At 35.1% G+C, this 27,227-nt stretch overlaps 2 protein-coding genes across 3 annotated transcripts in view; both read left to right on the top strand.

Moving 5' to 3' along the window:
- stxbp4 (syntaxin binding protein 4) overlaps positions 1–10,202 on the top strand; it is a 44,735-nt gene extending 34,533 nt beyond the window's left edge. Inside the window, exons 22-23 of the mRNA XM_049464853.1 lie at positions 7,052–7,109; positions 7,626–10,202. Coding sequence (XP_049320810.1) covers positions 7,052–7,109; positions 7,626–7,734 — 167 coding nt within the window. The 3' untranslated portion in view covers positions 7,735–10,202. The remainder of the gene's footprint in view (positions 1–7,051; positions 7,110–7,625) is intronic.
- A 3,567-nt stretch (positions 10,203–13,769) lies between these two features.
- Positions 13,770–22,337, top strand: hlfb (HLF transcription factor, PAR bZIP family member b). Of its 2 annotated transcripts, none has more exons than XM_007259343.4 (4): positions 13,770–14,143; positions 16,037–16,426; positions 18,679–18,893; positions 20,366–22,337. In XM_007259343.4, exons 1-4 carry the CDS (start codon positions 14,035–14,037, stop codon positions 20,582–20,584), a joined length of 933 nt encoding a protein of 310 aa, XP_007259405.2. In that variant the 5' UTR covers positions 13,770–14,034; the 3' UTR covers positions 20,585–22,337. The 2 variants fall into 2 exon arrangements, with proteins under 2 accessions (XP_007259405.2, XP_007259406.2); XM_007259344.4 differs by having other exon boundaries at positions 13,771–14,143; positions 20,369–22,337.
- Positions 22,338–27,227: the final 4,890 nt, after the last annotated feature.

Raw genomic sequence — 27,227 nt, forward strand, 5'->3', positions numbered from 1 at the left:
TACAGATATAACACAGGGAACAAGACAAAGGTGCACCCTTTCAGCTAAGGACACCCCTTTTAGAAAATCTTACTGCTCAAAATTTTTTTTTTGATTCAGCTAGTAGTCTTCGTTTATTAGGCATTATGAATTGTGTTTATAACCTATCATAGGCTGTGCTTTTAATATGTTACACATCTGGGTTAACATATTCTTAAAATAGACATCTGTCACTTTACAATGACAGTGTACAATGACACATTATAACACATTATAAAGTAATGTAAGCTATTATATTATATAATATAAGTATAAATAATGAGTGGTTAAAAGTAATTATTGCATGCTTTGTTATGGCAGTTTTTACGTCCATGTTTTACAGATATAGCACAGGGAACAAGACAAGGGTGCACCCTTTCAGCTCAGAACACCCCTTTTAGAAAATCTTACTGCCCAAAAATGCTTTTTTGATTCAGCTGGTAGTCTTTTAGTCCCTACTAGAAAGATCTTTTCCCATTCATTAATTTCTTGATTTCACTAAAACACTATAAAGGAAACAACTACCAGAAAATACGTTATAATCTTTATTGCATGTTGGGTCAAGGTTTAAAGAGTAATATGAATAATAAAACCTTTTCTAACATTTATTTTTAACAGACCTGCTGTGTCTCCCTTAATACTAGTACTATTTGATGTTGTTGCTAAATAAGTTTTAAATTTGGCTCTGGTTGTGGTCTCACTGACCCCTTTCAGTTGAGAACACCCCTCTGGCAAATATCACAGCTCATAAATGCTTTTTGAAGCATGACAGTTTTTAATTCTTGGTGGCTTCCAGTTCTGTGAAATTCTTGGGCCATCTGGCATGCTTTACTGTCTACTGAGGTCTAGCCACAGATTTCTGATAATTTGGCATTTAGTTTGGGGAGTTTGAGGACCATGGCTTCATATCTTAAAGTAGCACAACATGGAGTGCACTGGGTTTAAAATTATTACATTATCCAGCTATAGAAACCATCTTCTATAAATCTTTAGGTGTTTACTGTCTTAATTTCTAAATTAATCTGTCCATAGGACTTGCATAACATGTATAAGATATTTTTAGATGCTCTTTAGTTCAAACATCAGTGGATTTTCTGATAAACATGCAAAATTATTTTTTCTGAGTACACTTCCATGAAACTTATATTTGTGCAGGTGTTGCTGCACAGTAGAATAGTGCACCACCCCATCAGAGTCTGTTAAATCTTCCTAAAGGTATTTGGTAACACTTTCTATGAATGTCATATCTATTAGACTCTAAAACATATTCATAACTCATATTATAATGCATTCATAAGACATTATAAACATGGTTATACATGTTTATAAACATGTGTAACATGTTGTAGCCATGTTTATTAGGCATTATGAATTGTGTTTATAACTTATCATAGGCTGTGCTTGTAATATGTTACACATCTGGGTTAACATATTCTTATAATAGACAGCTGTCACTTTACAATGACAGTGTACAATGACACTTTATAACACATTATAAGGTAATGTAAGCTATTATATTATATAATATAAGTTAAAATTATGAGTGGTTAAAAGTAATTATTGCATGCTTTGTTATGGCAGTTTTATTGAGTTTCTTTGTAGTGACACATAATAGCTTATGAACATGCATGATGCATTATGGCCACAATTTTATATTTTATACATGGCTATAAATATTTATAGCCATGTTTATAATGCTTTATGAATGTATTATAATGTGTTATAAGTATGTTTATAGTGTCTAATAGACATAATATTCATAGAAAGTATTACCAGGTCTTTTTATTCAGGTGTGCTGTTTGATTGGTCTTTCTAGGAATCCAACAAGCAGTTCTTTCAGAAAGTTTCCTCTTCCAGTTATTTTAATTTCCACTGTGTTATAAGCAGCTGCTCAGAGGAGCCCATAGCTGCTGATTGTTGGGACATCGGATCAGAGTTTTTCTTTTCTTTTAAAGTTTTGAAATATTTATAACCTGGACTTTTTTAACACTCATTTTAAACCAAACGTTGTGTCTTACCTCACAGTGTGGAGTTACACACATGTTGCTAGCACTGGCTAGCTCAGGATTAGGCTTATTCCCTGTTCGGAAAAAACGCAGTTCTGTTTTCTACTCAACTATCTATTAACAGTAAATGCGCATATTGTAAAGGCTAAGGGATAGACAGGCAAACAAAGGCAACAAAGTTAGTCTAAGCAGTGACTGTGTCAGTCTGAGCAGAGCTTTAGTAAATGTACTAGAGCTAAAGGCAAACTAGACCATAAACAGACAAATAATGATAAAGTTCCTAAAAACAACATTTTCTAATATAATTATTAATTAGTATTAGAATAAAGAATGACTTTACACAGTTAAACTATAACTTAAACAAAAAATAATATCATAATAAATCTTATTTTATATAAATTTTATTAAGATATCACAGTATTTCCACTCAATTTATTTGCACTTCTGCAAAAATAACTACTTATAACAACTTATCATTTCAAATTACTATTATAACCTAATCTATATATCATTAGTTACATAATTGTACCATATCACATTATAATACCACATTGCTATTTAATCTACTTTGTGCAAGATGTATAATAAATTCTATAACATTATAACACATGATATAACACATGATATCACATTATAATACCACATTGCTATTTAATCTACTTTGTGCAAGATGTATAATAAATTCTATAACATTATAACACATGATTTGCTTGTCCCAAATTTCTTATATTTCACTACGCAGGTTATTAATACAGGGGGCTCTGCACCCAAACAGTGCATTATATGTATAACAATGAGGCAGTTCATGACTCATTCGGTGTTCACAGACCTCCACTGGACAAATATTATAATATTTTCTTGCAGAAGCTATACTTTATGTTATATGACTCACACAGTTAACACAAGGGAGGAGGGAGAGACACAGAATTCAGCTTTATTTTGAAGGTTTTGGTGCACAGGGATATTTCACGTAATGTTATTGATTTAAATTAACATATGCACGCTATATTGGAGCTGGGGTTCATTCACATAAATGCAATTTTGCAGTGCTTGTCCACACAAAATCAACCATTGAATTATTTTAGTTTTTTTTGCTTGGTACTTTGGGCCCTAATTTACCTATTAATCCATCTCTTCACCTTTCAGAAAAGTTTGAAAGAAAAGTGTAACATCATTATATAAAAGCATTATATTTTAAATGAGTTTGCATACAGTTCCATGATAAAATATGAAATAAAAAAATACATCAAATTCAAATTTAACAACATGTCAAGTATGGAAGAACATATACAGACACTATGGAGTTACATGGCCTGATCTTTAATTTAATGCGGTTATTGTATCTACAGTATAATTAAATAAATAAAATAATTAGTTACAAACAGCCCAATTGGTTCACTAGTTGACTAACTCTATTGCTTAAATTATTGCTTATCCATACATTTTAGTTAAATAGGCCGAGTTTTGGTATATGTGCTGTCTGTAAACATGCTTAATGCTTAAAATCAATATTTCTGCAGCCCTATCAAGAACATACATAGTCTTAAAAGAGAAAGACTATTTTGTGTTAATTTTGTAATCATAAATATAATTAATTATAGAATTATTATATTTTTTCACAATAAAACATAGTTTACAAGCTAAATTTTGGAAAAATATATAAATACATTTATATTAAAGTTCTTATATCAGTTATGATTAATATATTCTTACAATAGTCACTTTACTTAGAGTGTACAAATACACATAAAACATTCAAAAAAAAATTTCAATGTATACATTTACATAACAATTTTCAATGTATACATTTAAACAAATTTAGCATTATGCAGCCAGTGTAGTTTAGTATTAGTATATAGTTTTTTTTTTAGATAATAGGACTTTAATCATATGATTATTTATAATAATCATTTGGGGTTTTTTTGTATTATATTTAGATTTGCTTAGTTTTTCTCCATACAGTTTTTCTGTTGTTTTTTTGGCACCGTTTCTCACTGTTCCTTTTGTGTTTGAGTAATAAGTTCTTTTTTATTCAGCGTTCAAACCCGGCTTTTACCATCCTCAGCAGGGAAGCACTGAGTGACTAATGGAGAGCCGGGATACAGGTGGACGAGAGAGGTTGATTACAGAGATCCAGAGAAGAAGTGTGTGTGGGGGGGGGGGGGGGGTGTGGGGAGATGATCTAGAGAGGCGCTAGAGGATCAGGAGAGATAGAAGGATGAGTCGAGGGGGAAATATGTCTCACATGCCAGGCAGCATGTGATCTCTCAGCCAGCGATGCTCACGTTTCAGCTGAGTGCTCTCCACTGGGAGGGTGAGAGGGGTTTTTTTTGTAGAGTTGCACATGGCCTGCCACCCACTGAAACAAAAGAGGGCAACCTTAGCTCGGCAGGGGCAGCGCATGGGTTTCCATGTGACGGATATTCTGCCTGCAATGTGACTGACTGCAGATTATTTAATAGACTCATTAATACGGTGACACCGAGTGAGCTGTGATCAAACAGCAACACACTGCATTACTGCACATCAGCAAAATGACTTTATTTGTCATTTTATTGTACAGTTTTACATTTTTTTATGCCAAAAGAAAGACTGCCCTTTTACTAGAAATTTGTTTTAGGCATCACACCAAAGAAGATAGGGCAGATTTAATTTGTAGGGTGGTTTCTTGGTTTGTCCGTATCTCCCAAAAGATATTAGAGTATGTTTTAGGACATCCTAAGCAAATTCATTCTTCTTTTCCGAGAAATCAAGAGTCCCATTATAGCTACTGGAGTAAGGTCCCTAGTAAAACAAAGGATTGGTTGAGTTTTTGGACCTTGTGATGAGCTGCTCTGACGTGATAAGTTTGTACGTCTGCAGCCAAGCCCCACGGCTCCAGCTTTAAACAGCCTCCCGTTGCTTGCCAAGGCCAGACCAGCGAGCCAGCAAACACAGGGCCATAACCCTGAGGTGAGGGTTAAAAAGTGGCATTGTTAGCTTTAGAAATTAACCATCATGTTATATTTTGTGTAGTCCATACTGAAAAACTAGTGCAATAAAATGTACTTAAAACATTATTGTGGATAATAAAACAGTATTATTGTTTTTTGTTCTATTTCTTGCAATCATAGATCATTTTTGAGGCTGTTTTTTGTACTTTTGTACTTTTTGTACTTTAGATTTCTGTTACATCTGTGAATTTCAACGCTCCTGTACTGGACTATGTACTATGTACTATGCACCATGGCGCCCCCCGAGGCGGACGTGTTTGCTCGCTCTGCTCCAGTTTGCCGTTCCTACCTCAGAAATAACCATTCACCTTACTCTCTACACGTTTACATGTCAAGGACATTTTACAGTGGCACATGCTCACTTTACTGCACTTTTTTCATATTCCACTGCTGTAGATAACGTGTACTTACTTGTAAATAATGTCCATAACACATTACTGTTTTCATGTATATATTTCCATCCTGGATGTAAATTTAACACCAATTTAATATTTATATTTATTTAGTTTATTTCTTTCTTTATTGTATATTTTCTACTTTTATGTTTATGTGGCATACTTGGCGAGGAGCAAAGAAAGAATTTCATTGTACGAGGAAACTTGTTTCTTACTGTGCACATGACAATAAACTCTTTGAATATTGAATCTTGAATGAATCTGCATACACCTGTCTCTGATGATGGACTCTGCCTAACAAACTCCTTTGCCCAGAATTCGTCTAATACTAACATGACATCCATCCATTGGCTGCTCTTGGAGACGCCACATTCTAAATTAAAGTCAACGGTGACTGAGCTTTTTCTGTTGCAGCACCCAAACTGTAGAATAGTCTACCTGTTTTTCATTGGGCATCTTCCACCATTACGTTACATTACATTAAGTCTAATCTAAAATCCTACTTGCACTCTCAGGCCTTTCAATGTTTTTAGTAAGTTCTAATGACTTATCTGTATGTCCGGGTTTAATCTGGATCTTGTTTGCTGATGCTACATTTATTTACTTATCTTATATCTTATTTGTTATTTAGTCTTATACATTTTATTGTTTATACTTCTGTATTGTACAGCACTTTGGTTGGCCCTTGTGGTTCTTAAATGTGCTTTAGAAATCAATTTGTCTTGACTTTGACATGACTCTATCCCGTTTCAGATCACTGGATTTCTAACTATTTTTAGGTCTATTTATATATTCTGTTTTCATGTGTTTCTTACAGAGTATTGTTTGTGGTTCTCACAACTTTAGAAAACATTTCTCATTGTCTTTTTTACACCAAATATTCACATTTTCCCTGTCTTTTTGTTTAAGTGTTTCTTCTGTGGCTTCACTCCAAGAACCTCTTTGTAGCACTTTAATTTTGAAGAGTGTACAGGTGAAATATCCATTACAGAACTGTGGCCAGGTATTATCTGATAGGTGCTGGGATTTCCGATGATACAGAGGGCATCTCAGGATCATGTTCTGGCAGGGATTTAAATCCAGTAGGGTTGCCCTAATAAATCCTTTAGGATTCATTCATTACAAGGACTGAATAAAACCTGAACAAGTGTGTAATTCAAAACTTGTTTGAATTGCATTAAAAGGAGAGAAGCAAAAATATAAAAGATCTGAAAGACAATAAAAGGATGATGTTCTAGCATGCTATTTCTAATGATTTATGTATTTATTGCCTTTACAAATAACTTATTTACTTTGTGAACTCTATGTATGTTTTTTATTCTGTAAACCTGAACAATTAAATTTATTGTAATGTAATTATTCTACTCCCCAGAGTCCAATGTCAGTGCAAAACAGACAATAAAAAGATTTACTCAAGAAAGTGTTCTAGCACTATGAGGTACTCAGTCTGTGCTTATTTGACCTCATTTGATCCAGCTTTATAAAGTGCAGCCAGGAAATTCTCACAGTCCCACCCCAAAGAGGATGTAGAAGCACAGTAAAAGTGTGTTATACTAAAAACACTACTTCTAGCTTCAAAACAAATGCAATGATGTTCTATTTGGAATGATGTGTCTTTGTGTGATCTCTCTTCTAACAGGCTTACCTTATGGCTGGGATGAAGCTTACACTGCAGACGGTGTCAAATACTACATCAAGTAAGTTCAGCCTTGTATCAGTGCAAAGACTATGTTTCTATAAAATAGAGGGAGACAGAATACTATTGGTTTTAAAGTTGTATTATGGATAAGTATTCTTTAATGATCTGCAATAAATGGTAAAGGCCTTTCACGCGATTCACATTTAATGCATATAACCTTATTCAAATATAAGGTTAAACACCTAATAGTATTTCAGCTTTTACATCTATATATCCATAAGCATAATACAGTAGTTCACAAATCATCATCTGATAAATCACAGAGAATCGTTTTACCTGTGTGTGACATGTGATGACCCAAATTGTTTCCTCAAAGACATTATCTTCCTTTATCAGTCTTTTTTTTTTAAGTAGAACTTACATCCTTAAGTGGAGTACAGTGGATATTCTCCCACATTATGATGAACCACTACTCAGTTAATAAAACCATTGACAATTTTTTATGGCACCCAGGCCTTTTATATTGTATACTAAATACTTTTGGTAATGTGTAATGTGTTTTTGTTCTCTGTAGTCATGTGACACAGACAACATCGTGGACTCACCCTGTGATGAACTCCTTGGGTCTTTCAGAACCAGAAACCAACGACCAAACCCAGGATCCCCCAGAAGTCAAGGGCTAAAGTACACAACCTTGCAAAACTACATTGCCATCTCATGTTGTTGTGAAGGTTGAGTGTTTTAGATACCAAACTGCAAATGCATTCAATACATCTTTGCAGTCTGTAATTTCAGTGTTAACATTTAACTTTCACAAGCCAAGCAGGCCTCATTGACAGGTTTTTACAAGGTTAGTTCTAGTTTATCATAGCAGTCTGGATGGACATTGGATATGAAGTCAATTTCTTAAAGGATATGAAAATGAAAAATACATTTGCTGGATAACATTAAGCATTTTTTTAGCAGCGTCCTCGCTATCAGTGTATTATGAGTATTATAACATACCGAACCATAGACTAAGGTTTGGAACAATATCATGCTTATAACAGGTATTGTTCTGAATGTCTGTTTGATTTCACTGATTTTCACTAAATCAATCAATTACTAAATCTATACTTAACATATAATGTAAGTCATTATACTGAAAGTGAGTTTACACGTTATGGGTGGGTTTCCTGGACAGGAAATGAGCCTAGTTGTAGACTATATTTTAAACAGATTATACTTTCAGTATAAAATCTTCATTTAAAGTGTTGTGTAGTCCAGGACTAGGCTTAATCCCTGTCTGGAAAACTGCCCCAGCATGACTGGCTCCTCTCTTAGAGAGTTATGTTTTTAATCTTCCATTTCAGGAATTTCCCACCGTATTCTACTCCATGCTTTTTTTCTTTTTGGTATCTTCACCAAAACAATGGCCAAGCCCATACACCCTTCCTATTTTCTAAAAAATCTCCACCTCCATGCTATTCTCCACCCAAACAATGTCTTTGAAGTCAAAGTAATGCCCTCTTTTTGTATAAATGAAAAGGTCTTTGCGAGGACAAAGTGATCTTATCAGTGCTGATCAAATCTGACATCAACAGTTTTTACAGACTTCAGTTTTTGATTGACATTCAGGTGTTAGATTTCTAGTGTAGTTAACAGTCCCTCGGTAACATCTCTTTTAGATGCCCTCTTATCTGCTACATTTAAATGGACCACATTCCACAGTCCACAATCTTTAGTGTGTTAGTGAAGCATAACCTGTGTTTATGTTTCATTTTCATGCACTCTGCTGTTGTCAGCACAACAAAGCAATATAACTGTTGTAAACCTTTGTGGAGTTTATAACTGTTAAGAGGCAAAGCACACATGTGAACACATCAGCTGTTACATGTGTGATTTTTAGCTGTCTGCATTTCCAGTAGACATGTGAAATCTCAATGTTGTACCCTAAGCCTTATGTGCATATTTCTTTTGAAAGATTCTTGTCTTATCAGGATTGCTTTGCTATATGCAGGTTTGCTTTAAAGGGGGAGTTCACCTTAGTTCACATTTAAGGTCCACTTGTGCCTAGTTTTTATATCAGATGCTTAAATTGTCAGAAGTAATTAAAATATTTTTTGAATATTTCTTCTTTCATATTCTACTAAAAAACTGTCACCTGCCATGCTTTAATCCAGAAGATACAATTCCCAGTGTCAGCAATCCTATGGCAATCTGATCACTGCACACTCTCAATTCCTTTTTTATATCACTTAAATAATACATACACACAATAAAACACAAATAATGTTGTCACTGCTTGGTATTTACTCTGCCCAACTTGACTCAAATATGCTCTTTGTTTTACCATTAGACACGTTTTGTGTCTGGTACAGTTTAGGTTATTTTGGTGCTATGACAAATCACTTAAACATATTTTATTCATTTCAAGTATATACTTCTGCAAAAAAGTGAAAGTTTTATTTAGTATAAATAAAGGAGTTTAAAACATTCAGTAGAAGCAAAACAAAATCAGTCAATAATGTAACAAAACAAATAATGTTACACACATTTATATATACTTAAAATGTCACAGTAAATGGCAAAACAAATAGACTGCTTTCATGACAGAATACCGCTTTATTACAATATGGATTTTTTTATTATTTAAAGAAAATTTATGTGCTAAATTTTATGTTGTACAATAAAATATAGCACACCTCTACTGAAAGAATCAACACTATGTAAAAAGCCACACAATGAGAAAGTTTACTTTACTTAATCCAATCAAATACCTGCAGCACTTTGTTCCACCCTGAATCATCTACAGTGGAAGAAGCAAATAAACTAAAGTGACCGATCAGTTAGCATGTATAAAAATTACATCTAATTACAATTTATTTAGCAAAATAATAAAAAAAAAGAAAATCTAACAAAATATTACAGGTATTTAAATGATCTAAAAATGGTTTGGTGTGTCTGAAAATGTCCAAAGCATCTAGCCAGGATCAGATGTGATTTGGGGTGAACCCCCTCTTTAAAGTTGCATTATTTGAAACTCTGCCTAACAACAGATAGATTTATATTAGAACGATATATTTAGAATATTGATTAGATGTTTTTCCTGTTTTGTCTGGGAATATGTTCCGTTTTAATTGTGGTAGTAATAAAGTTTTGTTGAAAAGAACCTCTTTCCTTTCCTTTGTATGAAAGTGTTATATTTCCTTATAGTCTCTGTTTCAAGGAGACCATTTCTGTTCTGAGTTGGTTTGCAGTACTCGAATTAACACTCTTAGTGCCCAGAGCTACAAGTATTGATTTTTTTTCTCTCCCAAGTATGTGTTGTTAAATATATCATTCCAGGAATTTAAAGTCACACAAACCACACATCTGCTGGCCTGCTCATCTCTCACGCAGAAATGCAGGTGGCCTTCTCACACAATAGCCAGAACAACCACCAAATAATTAGATTCTGAAATTAAACACAGAATATTGCCATCCTGTATAATATGATTCATCATTATTTCCCAAGGTTCTATTTGAGTCATGCGGAGTAATTTATCTGTGATTTGGAATCTTTCATTTGTGGGATGTAGTCTAAAAGATATTAAGTCGTGACGGCTAGAATTGATTAAAATTGCAAAGCTGAAAAAGCAACAGGTACACAGTGTAACGAAATTACGTTCCTCTGGAACCAAGGTGCAACATGGAACAACAATACAATAGACAAACATAAAGTGCAAAAATGTAACGCTACAATAAATACAACAGACGTGACAATTTAACAAAGAGGATAGTGAAGTACTGATAAGGTACAATGAAATGTACTAGTGAGGTTAAGGTGCAGAGATATGTAACATACTGTAACATATAGAACACAAATGATCAAGGCCCAATATATTATTTAGATAATATCTTTACTTAATATCTTAATATTCTTAATACTTTAACAAGGCTTTTTTGGCAATTTAATCACAGAAAAAGTAGCAAAAAAATTGCTGTTTTGTTGTAGCTACTGCCATTATACATTTCAGATTTTTGTTATTTACATTAAAAACTGTTGATTCTACAGCTATACAGCTCTGGAAAAAATTAAGAGACCACTTCAGTTTCTGAATCAGTTTCACTGATGTTGCTATTTATAGGTATATGTTTGAATAAAATGAAGATTGTTTTATTCTATAAACTACGGACAACATTTCTCTCAAATTCCAAATAAAAATATTGTCATTTAGAACATTTATTTGCAAGAAATGTCTGAAATACCAAAAAAGATGCAGAACTTTCAGACCTCAAATAATGCAAAGAGAACAAGTTCATATTCATAAAGTTTTAAGAATTCAGATATCAATATTTGGTGGAATAACCCCGTTTTTTCCACAGTTTTCATGCATCTTACACACTGCTTTTGGATAAAAATTAAGCAGTTCATCTTGGTTTGATGGCTTGTAATCATCCATCCTCCTCATGATTATATTCTAGACGTTTCCAATTTTCTTAAAATCAAAGAAACTCATAATGTTTAAGTAGTCTCTTATTTTTTCCAGAGCTATATGCATAAATATGGTAGGAGGCAATTTTTTTTTTCTCAAAAAATGCATCTGTTAATGAAAAGGCCACCAAATCTTGATATATATGTTGTAAACAATCCCAGACTGCAATCTGTTTCCAATTTGTCACACACATGTAGCAACATGTGGTTGATGGTGCTCCACATTAGAGGGGGCGTGGTCACGGCTGCCCTACTTTCTGCAGGGGGCGGTACAGACCGGGCTTTAGCTGCCAGTTTCCAAGGAGACTTAAAAACCAACAGAAAACAAACAGCTTTAGGAAGGCAGGAGGAGATAGAGGGGTAGAAATGTGTCCGGGGAGAGTGAGTGGGGGGCATTGAGAGGCTGAGGGGGGCTGTAATGGTGTGTAGAGTAATAGGAGGGAGATGGCAGCCCTTTTTAATGAGAATGAAACACACTGAGCTGCTTCCTGTGCTGAACTCGAGCTGCTGCGTGCGATTCAACGTGACTGCTGGGAGCGCCGCCTCCCCGCGCTGCTCGACGCTAATTGGACAAAACTGGGTCAAGCGCTCCTGTCACGTGACCTGGCGCTCCCGCCGCCGCCCACTCTGCTGAGTGCGTGCGTGTTCGCGTGCATGTATGTACAGGCGGTTTACAGAGAGCAGAGCCGGTGATGGGAAGCTATTTACACTCAGAAAATAACAAACACGTATAAACCTGAGAGAAAAACTCCGTACACAGACTCTACACGAAGCTGACACTGTTGCTTCCTATTTAGACTCGCCGTTCCACCTTAAATGGTGTAGGTTTAATCACAGCCGCCTTCTTTTTAAGGTAGAAGGTGGAAAGGAAAATTCAAATAAGTAGCCAACTTTATCTCAAACACTGTGTAGACAAATTTATTATCAAGATAAATCAGTTTATTCTGCTTTTATTGGAGTAACTGTCTCTGTACGTGGTTGGTGTGGTGCAGTGGATAACGCCACTACCTGCCAGTAAGCTAACCACAACACTGTGTGGGAGACTGCGGTTCAGTTCCTGGCCTGGGTGAATGAATGCTGCTCTACACCAATTAGTGGGCCAATGTAGTGTTAGGAGTCTAGCCCAAGGATTCTAATTGGTGTAGCGCAGCATGTAGCAACCCAAAATCATTCTAAAAGTATGCAGCTAAATGCTGGGGTTTATTATGTAGTTTATTATGCATTTTGTTGGAGTTACTGTCTCTGTACTGTCAACGGAATTTGTCTAATTGTTTGGAGTACTGCTTTCTGTGAGGTTTTGATTGCATTCAGCAACAAGAGAATTTATGAGGACAGAAAGCTGGACAATCAACACCACACCTCACACACAAATCCCCAAATATTCAAAGAAGTTTGGCATTAGGCACCAATAGTTTCATTCATTTACCAATTTATATTCCTCTTAAATATAATCAAGAGAAAGATGGATTATCACAAGCCATCAAACCAAGCTGAACTGCTTGCATTTTTGCACAAGGAGTGGCAGAAAGTTATCCAAAAGCAATGTGTAAGACTGGTGGAGGAGAACATGCCAAGATGCATTAAAACTGTGATTAAAAACCAGGGTTATTCCACCAAATATTAATTTCAGAACTTATGAATATTAACTTGTTTTCTTTGCATTATCTATACATGTTGTCCGTAGTTTATAAAACAAAACATGTTCATTTTACTCAAACATATACCTATAAATAGCAAAATCAGAAACTGAAGTGGTCTCTTATTTTTTTTCCAGAGCTGTATGTTCGTTTAGAAGCATGGAAGATGTATGGGCGCCAGAACATAAACGCTGCATATTTTAAGGTGGAACATTTTAGACGAAACATTTAAGGTGGAATGGAAAATTAAGAAAAAGACGTCCCAGCAAAGTTAGTTTTATTACTCAAAAACTTTATACATTTTTAAAATACAGATTTATGTATATTTATGGGCAATGTATTTTTTGTATAATGTATTTTAAAGCCAATTTTCATTTCTTATTCTTTTGTTCCTATTCATCCTGCTTGTGTTAATGTCCTGCTATAGCCAAATATGCACCTGAGAAATGATTTTAAATATTTTAATGATAAATAACAAGTGAAAACAGTGAATCTGAGCTTTATCACAGATGATCTGCTGCCACATTGTTCTCGCTTTGTCAGTCTTGTCGGAAGTCGGTCCAGCCTCTGGAGGTTTGACGTCACGAGCCTCAGCCTTCACACATGGAATTGATCGTTTCAGTCCAGTCGGCAGACTCACACACACTCACACGCTCATACACACACACACTCACGGACACGCACACGCGCGCGCGCACTAATCTCAGGTCGGTGTGGCCGGTGGAGCGCGGTACAGCTGGCTATCGTGCGCTGTTCGGATTTTTCCTACATTATATATCTCTATGTATAATCTAGTCTGACTCAGAAAACTCTTTCTTTCTCGACTTGTGTCACATTTGATTTCGTCTTTATTCGTTTTATTTTTCGCTTACGACACAAAAAAGAACAAGATGTCCAGAAATCTGACGATGAACCCAACTTTTGTACCGCTCCAAACTCACGGCGTACTGAAATCGCTGCTGGAAAACCCGATGAAGCTGCCGCTGCACCACGACGACGGTAAGCCGAGTCTTTACTGATCTGAACTCGTAAATAACAACAGCCTGCTGAACACGACGAGCTGTCAGCTGCTTCCTTCACACATATCAGAGGCTTTTATAGACCACCTGCAGCCACCACCAGCTTTATTTAACCACGATTAGTTATTATAAACAGTTTGAAAGGGTTATCCGTACAAATAGTCACTAATTTAACACTCTTTCTGTATGCACACCAAGAAAAAAAGTGCTTAAAAGAGTACAAAGCTTGTCGCCTTGGCTGTACCTTATATTGAGGTACAAGAGATTATACCTTTCAGTGAAAGTCCTTTTTTGTATCCATATTTTTTGTACTGGTAAAGTTTATAAATATTATAAACATTATCATCAGCTGAATATCAATGTCAAGAACTTGATGATCCACAATTGTCTGGCTTTCAAATAAAAAATGTATATTAAAAAAAAAAAAAAAAAAAAAAAAAAAATATATATATATATATATATATATATATATATATATGTATATATATATATATATATATATATATATATATATAGTTTATTAGTGTTTATTTAGTAGTGATTCAGAACACCGAATGTACCTTTTGGCTGGTTAAGTGGTACAAATCTGTACTTCCTTCTGTTAGGAAAGACTTTATACTTCAGAGGGAACACATCTGACCCTCAAAAGACTGTATTATATTATACCTTTGAGGGTACAACTATGAAAAGTGTACCTTTGAGTATAAGAAAGTACTTCTATCGTACCTCTGTTTTCAGTGTGTGCTGACTGTAGTTTTATTATATCAGTCTTGGTGGACTTTGTCTCTGGGTCCACCCAGAATTATCACCCAGAGCCTGAGATCACTGCTAGAACTGTAGAAATCAAGAGCATGACCAGCTTACACTTATTAACCTAAAATAAAGCACACAACTAAAACAAAGTTCTTTTTTTATTCACTGTAAAATTCACCCAGTAAAATTACCAGTGCTACATTTAATAAAAAAAATAATTTAACACTATAAGTGTTGACTAAAATTGGCAAATTTGCTGGGTAACATTTTACATTAAGGTTCACCAATAACAGTATTTATGACAGTCAAACACATTGGTAAATACTTAAGTACTGTCTCGACTAATTATTAATGGACATTAGTTAAAACATTCTTAATGTTTTAGAATTATTGTAAAATACTGTAAATATTGTAAAATGTTACCATTTTCTGTGCAGGAAAAAATGTGCTACACAAGTAGGTCTGTCATGATAACTAAATATAATTGCAATAAGCATTATTATTGTCATTTTAAGACTATATATTACCCCTGATATAGACAATATAGACAATACAAATATTATACTATAATAATGCAGTTGCACCTTTTTAAAGAGTAAGTAAAGGTGTGTTTATTACACATGTTCAGACACTGTAACGGTAAAAATGTTTAAATCTCCTTAATATTTGTATTGTTTTTCAATAAAGTTGCTAGGTAAAAACAATAAGCAAATCGAGGTCAGCAAAAAAGAATTAACTCATGTTCCTATATTGTATGATAAGTATGATAAGATGATGTAATTATTGATACAGGCCCATGTATAGATAGATCAGTGCCAAAGTACCCTCAAATGTTCAGTTAGGTTCATTAAAATATGGAAAAACATCTGCAAAAGTGTATATCACACCTATGTCCCCTAATTAAAGATCCCGAAAAACAGACCCTTAAGAGGAACCAACCCAGTGACAGTTTTACACCATTTTTTTACACCAATGAGTGTTCTCATTATCAGTGCTGCTACTGTCAGTGTAACAGAACTGTGCAAAACAAGCAAATCATTTCCTGTCGAAAAAGTCCTAAGCTAAAAGTGAAATGGTCACCGCCAGGTCAGCCCATAATGTTGCTTTATTTACTTTCCAGTTTTTGGCAAAGACAGAGCAGAGGAGAAGAAGTTGGACGAGGACCGGAATGTGCCGCAGTCCGCTTTCCTGGGCCCAACCCTCTGGGATAAAACTCTGCCTTACGATGGGGATAATTTCCAGTTGGAGTACATGAACCTGGAAGAGTTCCTCTCTGAAAATGGCATCCCTTCCAGTCCATCGCAGCTCGACCAAAGCCACCATCACCACCAACACCACCCCCAGCAGCAGCAGCAACACCAGCCCCATCAGCCACAGCAGCCGCAGGCACAGCAGCAGCCATGCCTGCAGCAGGCCTCAGTATCAGTCATGGACCTCAGCAACAGAGCCACCACGTCCATCCACACAAGCATGATCCCTCAGACCTGCATGCAGACCCCCAGCAGATCAGGTAAAACAGCTTAAGCGGTGGACTAAGAATCACTTGACTAATTACACAAGGGAGAGAAAAAGGGCTCCATTCAGCTCTGCATGAATCATATGGGGTTAGTTTCATAATGGAGTGAATGTAATTAAAGTTTTTTTTTTTTTTTATGTGGCTCTGATTCATCCAATTGGTGTTTTTTTCAGATTTGTAAACAGAAGCTCTCCATCAACCACAAGAAATTAACTTAGAGAGTTCTTCAGCTCATTTCTGCCAAGCTGTTTATTATATTCTAGTTATACCCAACACAAATAAAGTAAAATGCCATAGGCTTTTTTTCTACATTTAGCAGAAACAAGGAACATAAGTGTGAGAGTCTTTTCACACATCTAATTACATATTTTGAATGCTTACCAAAACTTTCCAAGCCAGGCTTAAGGAACACTTCCTTTACTGTAAAAGGAAATAAAATGAAAAGGAAACAGCCAGTATATGGTTGTCTGCTTGTAAATTCTTAACAGCACATCACCCCTCACAAAACTGACTTACTGCTTAAAGCACAGAATGTTTGATTCAGAACTTTGAAAAAATTGCCTATTTACTGGAAATACCTCTAAAAAATTCAAAAATGCTTCATTTTTTTTAATTGGCTAAATCTACCGAAATTATTAAAATAAATGTATCCAAAGAGATATGTTTTTATAAATGTACATTTGCTTAACACCAGTTTTGTACATAATGCAATCAAACAGAGAATCCCACCAATTTGTTATTATTTTCAGAGTTTAAAAACCAACCTATGATTTGATAAATTGATAAAGTTAGCGGTTTTATCATAATAATGAAAATAATCGTAATATGGAGACTTTCTACTTTCATTATTATTATTATTATTATTATTATTATTATTATTATTATTAATAATAATAATAATAATAATAAATCTTTTTCAGCTATTTTCCTTATTAACCACAACAACAAGAGGAATAATAGTGAAATACTGTGTATTATAATCTAATAAAACCGTGATATATTTTGAGACTGTTATCATACCGTGAGGATGTAGTATCGTTGCTGCTGTATCTGCAGCGTGTTCTGAAACGTGCTGGGCTGCGTGCTTTACATGTGACAGCTATCAGCTCTTTAATTTAATCACTTTTATATCTATCTCCATTCACTACACTACCCAGATGTCTGATGGGTTCAGATAAAAGCCACTGACCGCGTGCTAGTGCTGCTGCTGCTGTCTCTGCTGAATTTACTATTTGCATCCTAGTCAAAGCAGCAGCCAAGCTGTTCACCAGTCACGTTTTACCAACGAGGTCCACGGTGTGTGTTTTTACACCCGTTCTCCGGTAAACCCCGCCTCCTGCGCTGTGTTTGCTGCTTTGTGTGAGTGAGTTGAAATATAAGCCTGTACTAGCCAATTCGAGAAAGGAGGCGGGACTTAGTAAATACGGGTGGGGAAAAAATTCACAGCATCAGATATTAATTTATGAGATTTGAGAGGCCACCCTAGGCACGACTGCCTTAGGCTATTTTTTTATAATAACAAACACATCTGAGGTAATATTTTATTATATTGCATATTTTCCCAACTCTGGAACATAATTAGAGACCACTTAAAATTATGAGTTTCTTTGATTTGACCAAATTGAAAACCTCTGGAATATAATTAAGAGGAAAATGGATGATCATAAGCCATCAAACCATAAGACTGGTGGAGAAGAACATGCCAAGATGCATGAAAACTGTGATTAAAACCAATATTGATTGCTGAACTTTCTGAAAACTTTCCTTTACATTATATACAGTATATATATATACTTTAAAATGTATGATAAAAATATATGATATATATACTTAGCCTAGCTATAGTATCTAATATGTGTTTATACAAATAGAGACCTAAAATAAAATGTACAATGTCGACATTTTAAAGTACTAAACAGTGTTAAGGTTAGATAATTAAAACGTACTGTATATTACTTGCTATACATTTACCAGCACACAATATTAAGAATTTAAAACTGTAATTAAAATATAAAAGTAAAATTCACTTACTGTTCACATCTACACACTGCTTACATCATGTTTTTATTGTTTTTTTTTTATTGTTTTTTTTTTCCACTTCCCTAATAATCCATTCTTGGCTGTTGCTCTTGCTGGCATACATGACTTGAGCGCCACTTAGTGGATTAATGTGAATACTGCACTCCAAGCATAAAGATTTCTGCTGAATTATAATTGTTTGTATTTTTTTATTTTTTTACACACAGTGTTGCCTCCAGCACGTAACACTCCCAGTCCTATTGATCCAGAAACCATCCAAGTGCCAGTGAGCTATGAGCTCCACCCTTCAGACCTGGCCCTGTCCAGTGTTCCCGGGCAGGAGACCTTTGACCCTCGTAAGCATAAATTCTCTGAGGATGAGCTTAAGCCCCAACCCATGATCAAGAAGGCCCGGAAAGTCTTCATTCCTGAGGACCTGAAGGTAACATTCAGTTAGATTATATATGGTGGTGTGCATATGTGTGTTGTTGTGTGTGCATGTGTGACAAATATGCAGTTTTTTCCCAGTTCTCACAGGCAATTCTAGTGCCACTTGTATCTGCCCATTTGCATCTTTTTCACCAGCCAGAGATGCTGCAGGTTGTGGCTAAGAGGCTTAAGCCCAGTCGCCCATTCATTTATCCTTGTGCGGCCAGGCCCATGTGATCCTACTTTTCCTGGGATCTCAGTACTTCTGCTGGGGTCGGGATTAAAGGATTTGCCTTTTTAATTTGTTCAAATAAAAGTGGATCCGTGCAAGGATTTGCAGAGTAATAAATTGCTCAAAGCTGATTTCACAGCCATGCCTTCATGAGAAAACCTGTCGCCACACGGATGCATAATTCTCTAATACCCACTGTCTCATTAAAAACTCACACTAAAAGAGCCGTTTGAGAGTAGCTTAATTTGGTTTGTTTTGGAGACAACCACTTAAGGTGTACATTAATTATTTATTCACAATTGCCTCATCTATTATTTATTTACAGTTATATTGTTCATTTATTATAACTAAAGCAATTGGCAGTAGGCAAATCATGTGGACAGGAGTCCAGTCAAACAAAATATACTCAACGGCCACTGTAAAAGTGCTCCAAAATCCTGCATGTTGGACAGACAACCATATTTAAAGCACTCCGTAAATTAGGCCTTTTTACAGCAGAGTTTTAAGACTGTTAAAGCCACTGAAGCCACTGTTGAGTTGAAAGGCAAATAAAGGCTAAAGGCATGTAATGAACTCTGGTAACATGTGGAAAAAAGATTCTCTGGTCTGATGAGATGCAAATTTAACACCTTTGATTCCACTGTATTTTAAATGCCAGATCAAGCACAATCACATTGTGCATTGTGCCATTGCAAATCCACAGGAGAAGAAGCAACACTGTTGAAACCTCAAGCTCAAATGTGTTGAATTAATGAGTACATGCATGATAAGATTGGTAACAACAAAAGGTTTTATCATTCTTTTTCCTCTGGCAAAGTGCGTAGATGGCAAAGTGCACAGATAACAAATGCAGCACACCCATTTTAAGAGCATTGTTTATGGGGTGAATGTGTAGGTGTCAGATGTGTGGTATTAGCCTGGGAACTGCCTGAGGCCTGAGCATTCAATGTGATTCTAATGAAACTTGCATTTTTGAGCACACACACATTTTTAATACATAATGAAATAAAGAGGTATATTATTGAAAATGAAAAAAATATATATATTTTTAAATGTTATTTTAATTCAGTAGCAAAATTATACATCTAATTAACAAGTGAACCTGCATGTCTAACCATGACAAACACATCTATACAAAATAATATCATGCTTTTTTAAAAGCCATATGAGAAAAGGCTAGCAAAAATAACTGGTTCCCCTCTCCATCTCTCTCTCTCTCTCTCTCTCTCTCCTGTTGCTCTGCATATTTTGAGCAGGATGACAAATACTGGGCACGCCGCAAAAAGAACAACATGGCTGCCAAGCGCTCGCGGGACGCCCGGCGCCTCAAGGAGAACCAGATTGCCATCAGAGCCGGCTTCCTGGAGAAAGAGAACTCCGCTCTCCGACAGGAAGTGTCTGACCTGCGGAAAGAGCTGGGCCGCTGTAAAAATATCATAGGAAAGTATGAAGCTCAGCACGGCCCCCTGTGAGGCCGTGGTCCCTGGGGGCCGTCGGGCCTGTGCGGTTTGAAGAACAATGTAATGGAGTAAGATCCATTCAGCATCTGCTCCAGCCAATATTCACCTCAGTCTGTTCTTGGCACTTTAGAAAAGGCAGAGTACATTTGGTGTATAGTCATGTGTATATTCCATATTTCTTGTCCGTGTTCTATCATAGTAGTTGGAAGCTACCAGGAATGTTTTATTTTTCCTTTTTCTCATTATTGTACATACAACTTGAGTTTTTTTTTCTTATTGTAGCATTTTGTCCTACATTTGTATAAGATAAAATGCCTTTTATGCTCTGTCTTAACAGCTACATTGTTACATAGTTTTAATGATAAAATTTATAATCAAATTTGTAACAACTCTACATCTAGAAGAGTTGTCCCTCCAGCATGTCCATGTCCAGTGAGAATGGTACATGTGGTGCATAAGCACAGCTAAAGTGGTGGAGAGACCTCAGGATAGGTTTTATTGTCTCTTTAAGGCCTAATATTCATGCAGAGGATTGAATGTAGCAAGGTTAAAATATGTGATGGATTTATAGTGTTTATATTACCAACATAATATACATCAAATATATAAATATAAATATAAAATGTTTTACTAAGATGTCTGATTGTAGTTGTCATTATACAATGCACATTGTAAGATCTGGCTAGACTGTCTTTTTTGCAGCTTCCAGCGTACTGCTGAAGTCACGGTTGAGTACAAAATTTTAGACATTATTTTATTCCTAATGTAATCTGAATTACATCGTCTGGCTGACTTTTTTATTATTCCTGTTTTAACCCAATCAGTGTACACTGATTTATACCTCCAAAAAAGCCATATTTAATTTCCCCCTCCTTGTCAAGCCGGATTATTATACCACACCTGTGGCAATAATTTCATTGGATGCTATGTTAAACATGTACAGGACATGTGATGTTAAAGAATTTTCATTTGGGATGTTTTGTTTGTTAAAATAATGATCAAGTATTTTTTAGCACTGGCCATTTCCAAAAATTGGAAATAAATATTTTGGACAGACTTGATCAAACAAGTTACTGGTTGCCTTTTTCAACCGATGTGAGATGAATGTATATGTAGGGTGTATTTTGTGTCTCTGTGAATAAACCTATCACTCTCTGTTTCAGACCAAAAGATATATATTATAATATATTGTTATATTAAATTAGATGTTTTTACAAAGCTATTCTTGTTTTTTTGTACAGTATTTTCCTATGAATTTCTGAGAATATGTTTTAAGAGGTGTTTGACTACATGGAAAACATTCCAAAATCTCAAGTGTAATGCTCTAATTTTGCTGGAATTGTGCATGGGCATTATTATACAATAATCCAAAAGATTAATTTAACATTTTCAACACTTTCTTTATTGAACATCCATGTGTTGTCACCCAGCCATGCCCTCTGAAACTCTGTGTGGGCTGAAGGGTGTATATGTTTCTGTTTCCTTCTTTTTGTCAGGTAGATTTACCCAATCTGCCCTGTTTCTTGCTGTTTTAATTCTTCTGAGAGATGGTATTATCGTGTTTGCCATACTTGGTGAAATTTGTGAATGTTGGCAGTGAAGGTTTAATACATGTCATACAGCACTTATTATTTTCTAAATTACAGCATGTTTAATTGTAGTAGAACGTTCTGATTATTTATTGGCTTTTTAAAATAATATTTTGTTGTCTGTGTTTTTTCCCTTGTTTCTTTGCTCATGACCAAAAATAAACGGTTTAAAATAATATCTACTCATATTGTTTGTTTTCTTGCAGAAATGTAATGACTTTTTATGCAGTCAGAAACCTTGATTTATATCTTATCGTCCGTGAAATGCTTTTCATTTTAAATTGACAAGCAGATAAGAACTAAAATAATGCCAAAATAATTTTGCACCATGGTTATAGCTTATGACTTGGACGGAACTTTTTTTCTTGAGCCTTTCAAAGAAAGAGCTGAGTTGTGGAGCAGTGGAACTGTGTTTTCTGAAATGATGATGCTCCATTCAATACTTTTAAGATGAGCTGGGGAGTTGGGCAGGGTAGTGATTGCTGAATGCAATCAAATCCTTACAGCAAAGCTCCAGAATCTAGTAATCTCTGAACAGTAAAGAAAGTTACTTGAAGAAAAGTAAGATAAACTCCTTTCTAATATTCTTATTTTTAGGAGAATCAATAAAAATAAGCAGTTGTCCCAACACTTTTGTCCACACTGCGTATAGATGTCCATCTATATAAACTATTGTTAATAAGATGTAATTGTTAATTTTATTACTATAATTGAGTACATATATTAGTGTTGGGTTAAATTAATAAAGTAACATTATTTTAGCACATTTACTAAACTGCATTTGTACAGCTGTCTTGTGTCTTGTGAAATCCTGTGTATTTGTATTTAACTTAACTAACCACTAGAGAGCATCCTTTCTACAGAATTCAACTTCTTGCTCACAAATCTGGGAGATTTAAAACGTCATATCCATGTGTCTCGTCATTCTATGATAATCTCCCTCTACATAACATCAGGCCCTTCTTCCCTTTTTATCCCTCCTTATCCTCTTTATCATCATCATCATCATCCTCATCATCACTGCAACATCAGCACCATCGTCATCACCATCGTCATCATCTCTGCCATACATACATCTGTGTCTTCAATGTCTTTTGAATAGCTCTTCATGCATTTGAGTCCAAATGCTATTCAGTAGAAATGCTATTTAGCAGAAAAATGTGTTACAATTGTACTTATAAAGCACCCTCTGCCACTCAAAGCACTCAAGGACGCTTACAATTGCATTCCACACACACTCAACACACTCCGGTCTGTTCTCCTTAACACTAAGCTTTTAATAATGGGTATTTAAATGTAAATAAATAATCAGTGTAACATTGGCAACATTAAATTATAAATGACTATTTACATTAGTGGTTTCAGTTGCTTAAAAATTAATTGAACTAATCACAATAATAGTCAAAAATGCTGATACTTCCCTGTATTTTTTTAAGAGGGGGACAAAAAAATATAGTGTGCTAATCATACATTCGGGGTTATAAGATCCCCAACTTTTTCGTGTTAAACCTTTTTCCGTTTCCTGCCATTGTTCATTTTGCTAACAAAAACTGTTTAAAAAAAAAAGACCTTTTTTATAACACAAACAAGACAAGAACTAAATATAAAGTAGTGCTATCATGTGCTAAAGAATTACTGCCATGTTCTGTGATTAATTATTCTAAACGAATCATACATAATTGCATTCAGCATTAAAGTATTTTAAATTGTACAATTCAGTTGAATTTTAGCAAATGAATGAATAAATAAATGACATAGACTAAAAAGCTCAGATGCTGTAAATACTGTACTTTTACATCATCTACAACTAGACATTTTTATGTATTTCAAAACAGTTATAGGAGAGGAACACAGATGCCAGAAGGTATTTTTAAGGAGTTTCTAGACTACTCAAATATGTCTTAAAGAGTAACTAACCTACACTCTAAGACAGTAACAGAATTTAGATGTTTGACGATATTTTGATCAGTGAAGTCCAAATAAAATACAACAAAATAAAACAAAATTAAATATTGGATGACGTTTTAATATGATTTGCCATGGGACTGGAATGCGTACAGATTTCAAAACTAAATTAAGTAGCATTATTTTTTTATGTGTTAATGTGACAAATTTGAAAACGAGAACTTTTATGAAATTAATTACAATTTTCATCAACTAATAAAAACTAAACGAAATGCCAAAGACTAACAAATAGAGAAATTATTTGTAACAAATTGTATTTTTGTCCAGTGATCTGAACACATGACCCTAACCTTTCAAACCTACTAGACCACACAGGACACTAATGTAACAGATTAAAAAAATAAATAAATAACAGCAGGAAACAGACACACGTCTGTGTGTTAGCCTGGCTCTCCTTCTCCCAAACACCCAAACCCAACACTACAATGCAAGAAAATGGTAAGCTAACCCTACGTTCACATTTATAGCATGTTGTGCAAGCAACGTAGCTTTTTCCATTAGCTAACTAGCATTAACTAACTGACCAGCTAGCTAGCGTGGTATGTTTAATGTTTAATTTTAGCATTGTTTATAGTCTTAAAAGGGACAAAAGCAATACCTACTCATTTAGGTTACTAAAAACAAGACTTTGTTATGTTTGAAATACTATTAATTTAATAAAAACAAGGGGTAATACACATTAGCTGTGTTAAGCCTTTTTACATGTAAGTTAATGCTAACTCCAGCACAAACAAGTAACGCATTAGCTAGTTAGCACACAGGAGAACTTTCAGGCTGCGTCCAGAAACTTTTACTACTACTTCTCTCCTACTCCTCCTTTCCTACTCCTCCTCTCCTACTCCTCCTCTCCTACCCAGGAAGAAGGTGGAGGAATCGAGGAGAGGAGGAGGAGGAATGGAGGGAAGGAGCTGTAATTGGGGAATTGGGACAGCTGATCCCTTTTAGATAGGATGTTGACTACCAATGAACTGAGCCAATCACAACGCTCACTTTCAGCACGTTTCAGAACATTACTATCACACACAACTAAAAATTCAGATATTCCAATAAAATCATGTTTTCTCCCAGCCGCATTTTTGGCCCCATCTCTGGCCAGTACAGCTGGCAGCCCTGTCTGACCTCAGCCTTATGATATACGTTTCAGTTTCCTCATCAGTCCCTAAGTAAAAAATAAATAAATAAATAAATAGATAAATTAAAATTATATATATATTATAAATAATATATGTATGTATATGTATAGCATGTTACAAATAGGGTCATTAATTTAGTTTTACTGAAGATACAGCTTATCTAAACTATTAATTATGTTACTGCTTTACTGGCTGTTTAATTAGATAAGAATCTAGTTAATTAATACATTTATGATGTATATTTCTGCGTTGCCTTCTCCATTTCCGCGTGCTTTGAGGGCGTCGATGCAGTGATGTCATTAAAAATTCCTTAAAAGTCTTCCGAAGTAGGATGCTTTTATGTACCCTCCGTTGGAAGCCTCCTACAGGAGGATTTTAAGCGGCTTCTTTCATCTCCTACGGTATTCGGACAGGCATCAAGATGGCGTCACGAAATTAGTTTCAGGGTCACGGAGGAGAGGAGGAGGATCAGTAGGAAAAAGGAGACACTGTTGGGCTTTCTGGACGCAGCCTCAGTCTTTTTCCTAACCCTCACTGTTTCTGGCAGTAAGATTGCAATGACAGCAGTCTCTGTTCATATGCAGCTAACCTACACAGCTTAAGCAACATACACTCAAATATAGTTGCTATGTAGTAGAAGTCTAGGCTACTGAAAGCCAGTATGCTAGTATAAAATGTAAAGACTATTGCTTTAATTAAAGTTAGCAATAAATAATCAGTATAATCATCCAAATAATAACACAAACCTTAAATAGTGAAACCATAAAAAAATTACCTTAATAACCTTTGATGAAATAACTAAAATGTTTCTAGGTTTTAGTTGACTAAATCTTACAGCTAAAACTAAAGGACTAAAATGTGACTAAAACTAATATCTATTTTAGATGAAAGACTTAAACTAAAACTAAATCATAATCACCTGTCAAAATTAACACTACTATGGTCTAAAACAAAAACAGGCTTTTTAGACTGTATTGCTATGTTAGGTCGTCTTGTTCCACAGGGTTTAATTGTAGGGCCTGTGAAATGATGTTAATCAAGCATGTTTATAATAGATATATACATTTACTTAAAGTAGAAAATCTTGGGGCCGTCTTCAGACTCACACCCCTTTATCCTCCTGAGACACGGCAATTCAAGCATGTCCACTGTAGTGGTCCTTATGTCAAGCACCACTTGTGAAGCAATATGTTTCAGCAATATTCTACGAAGTACATAGACTTTCTTTTTTTTCTTTTTTTTTTGCCATTGCAGCTTTCACAGTGTATGGCAACTAGTAAAACTATTAACAGATATTGTGCGATTTCTGTTAATAATAATTCATTATTTATTCAAAATGAGATTTTTACATTTACAATACATCAAAATACAATACATTAAAAATACATCAGAATGCAGGAAATGGCATCTAATTCTGTAAAAATAATGAATGTGCCCCCCCCCCCCCCCCCCACATTAAAAATGAGTCTGACGCCCCTGGATTCTTAACTTCAGTTTCGTAAGATGTAATAACTGTATAGTATTTTTTATTTTTATTTACTGTTTTGTGTAGTAGGCAACAGGGTCTGCTGTTGCCTCCTATTATTTTACACAATTTCTGTATTTTAGTAGGCAGAGGTCTGAGTGAATCCCAAAATGGTTTTAGTCAGAAATGTGGAAGAAATCTCATATTGCAAAGCTGGCAGGAGACATAGGAAAATATGAAAAAAAAAAAATGTGCAAAAAACCCTGTAACGTGTTTCTTTCAACCACAAAACTCTAAAAGTAAAAACGTTTTTTTCTGGGTCTCGTGAAGATTAAGAGGTCTTCAAATTTAGACATTAAATAAGGATTCTGTTGCTAGGCCATTATCCTTGGCAGGTATGACATTACGTGGCTTATCAACTACATTCCTATCGAATACCTACTCTTTTAATTCCCTGTGATTGCAAAGTTATTTTAATTGTGTGAAAATACTGCAACATGAAA

Source organism: Astyanax mexicanus, chromosome 15, assembly GCF_023375975.1.
Source record: "Astyanax mexicanus isolate ESR-SI-001 chromosome 15, AstMex3_surface, whole genome shotgun sequence".
Classification (NCBI taxonomy): domain Eukaryota; kingdom Metazoa; phylum Chordata; class Actinopteri; order Characiformes; family Acestrorhamphidae; genus Astyanax; species Astyanax mexicanus.

Bases quoted from the DNA above. Each gene is read 5' to 3' on its own strand.
- hlfb (XM_007259343.4), top strand. From the start codon at position 14,035: ATGTCCAGAAATCTGACGATGAACCCAACTTTTGTACCGCTCCAAACT. The intron at 16,427-18,678 runs GTAAAACAGCTT...TTTTACACACAG, and splicing joins GCAGACCCCCAGCAGATCAG to TGTTGCCTCCAGCACGTAAC. The intron at 18,894-20,365 runs GTAACATTCAGT...GCATATTTTGAG, and splicing joins TCATTCCTGAGGACCTGAAG to CAGGATGACAAATACTGGGC.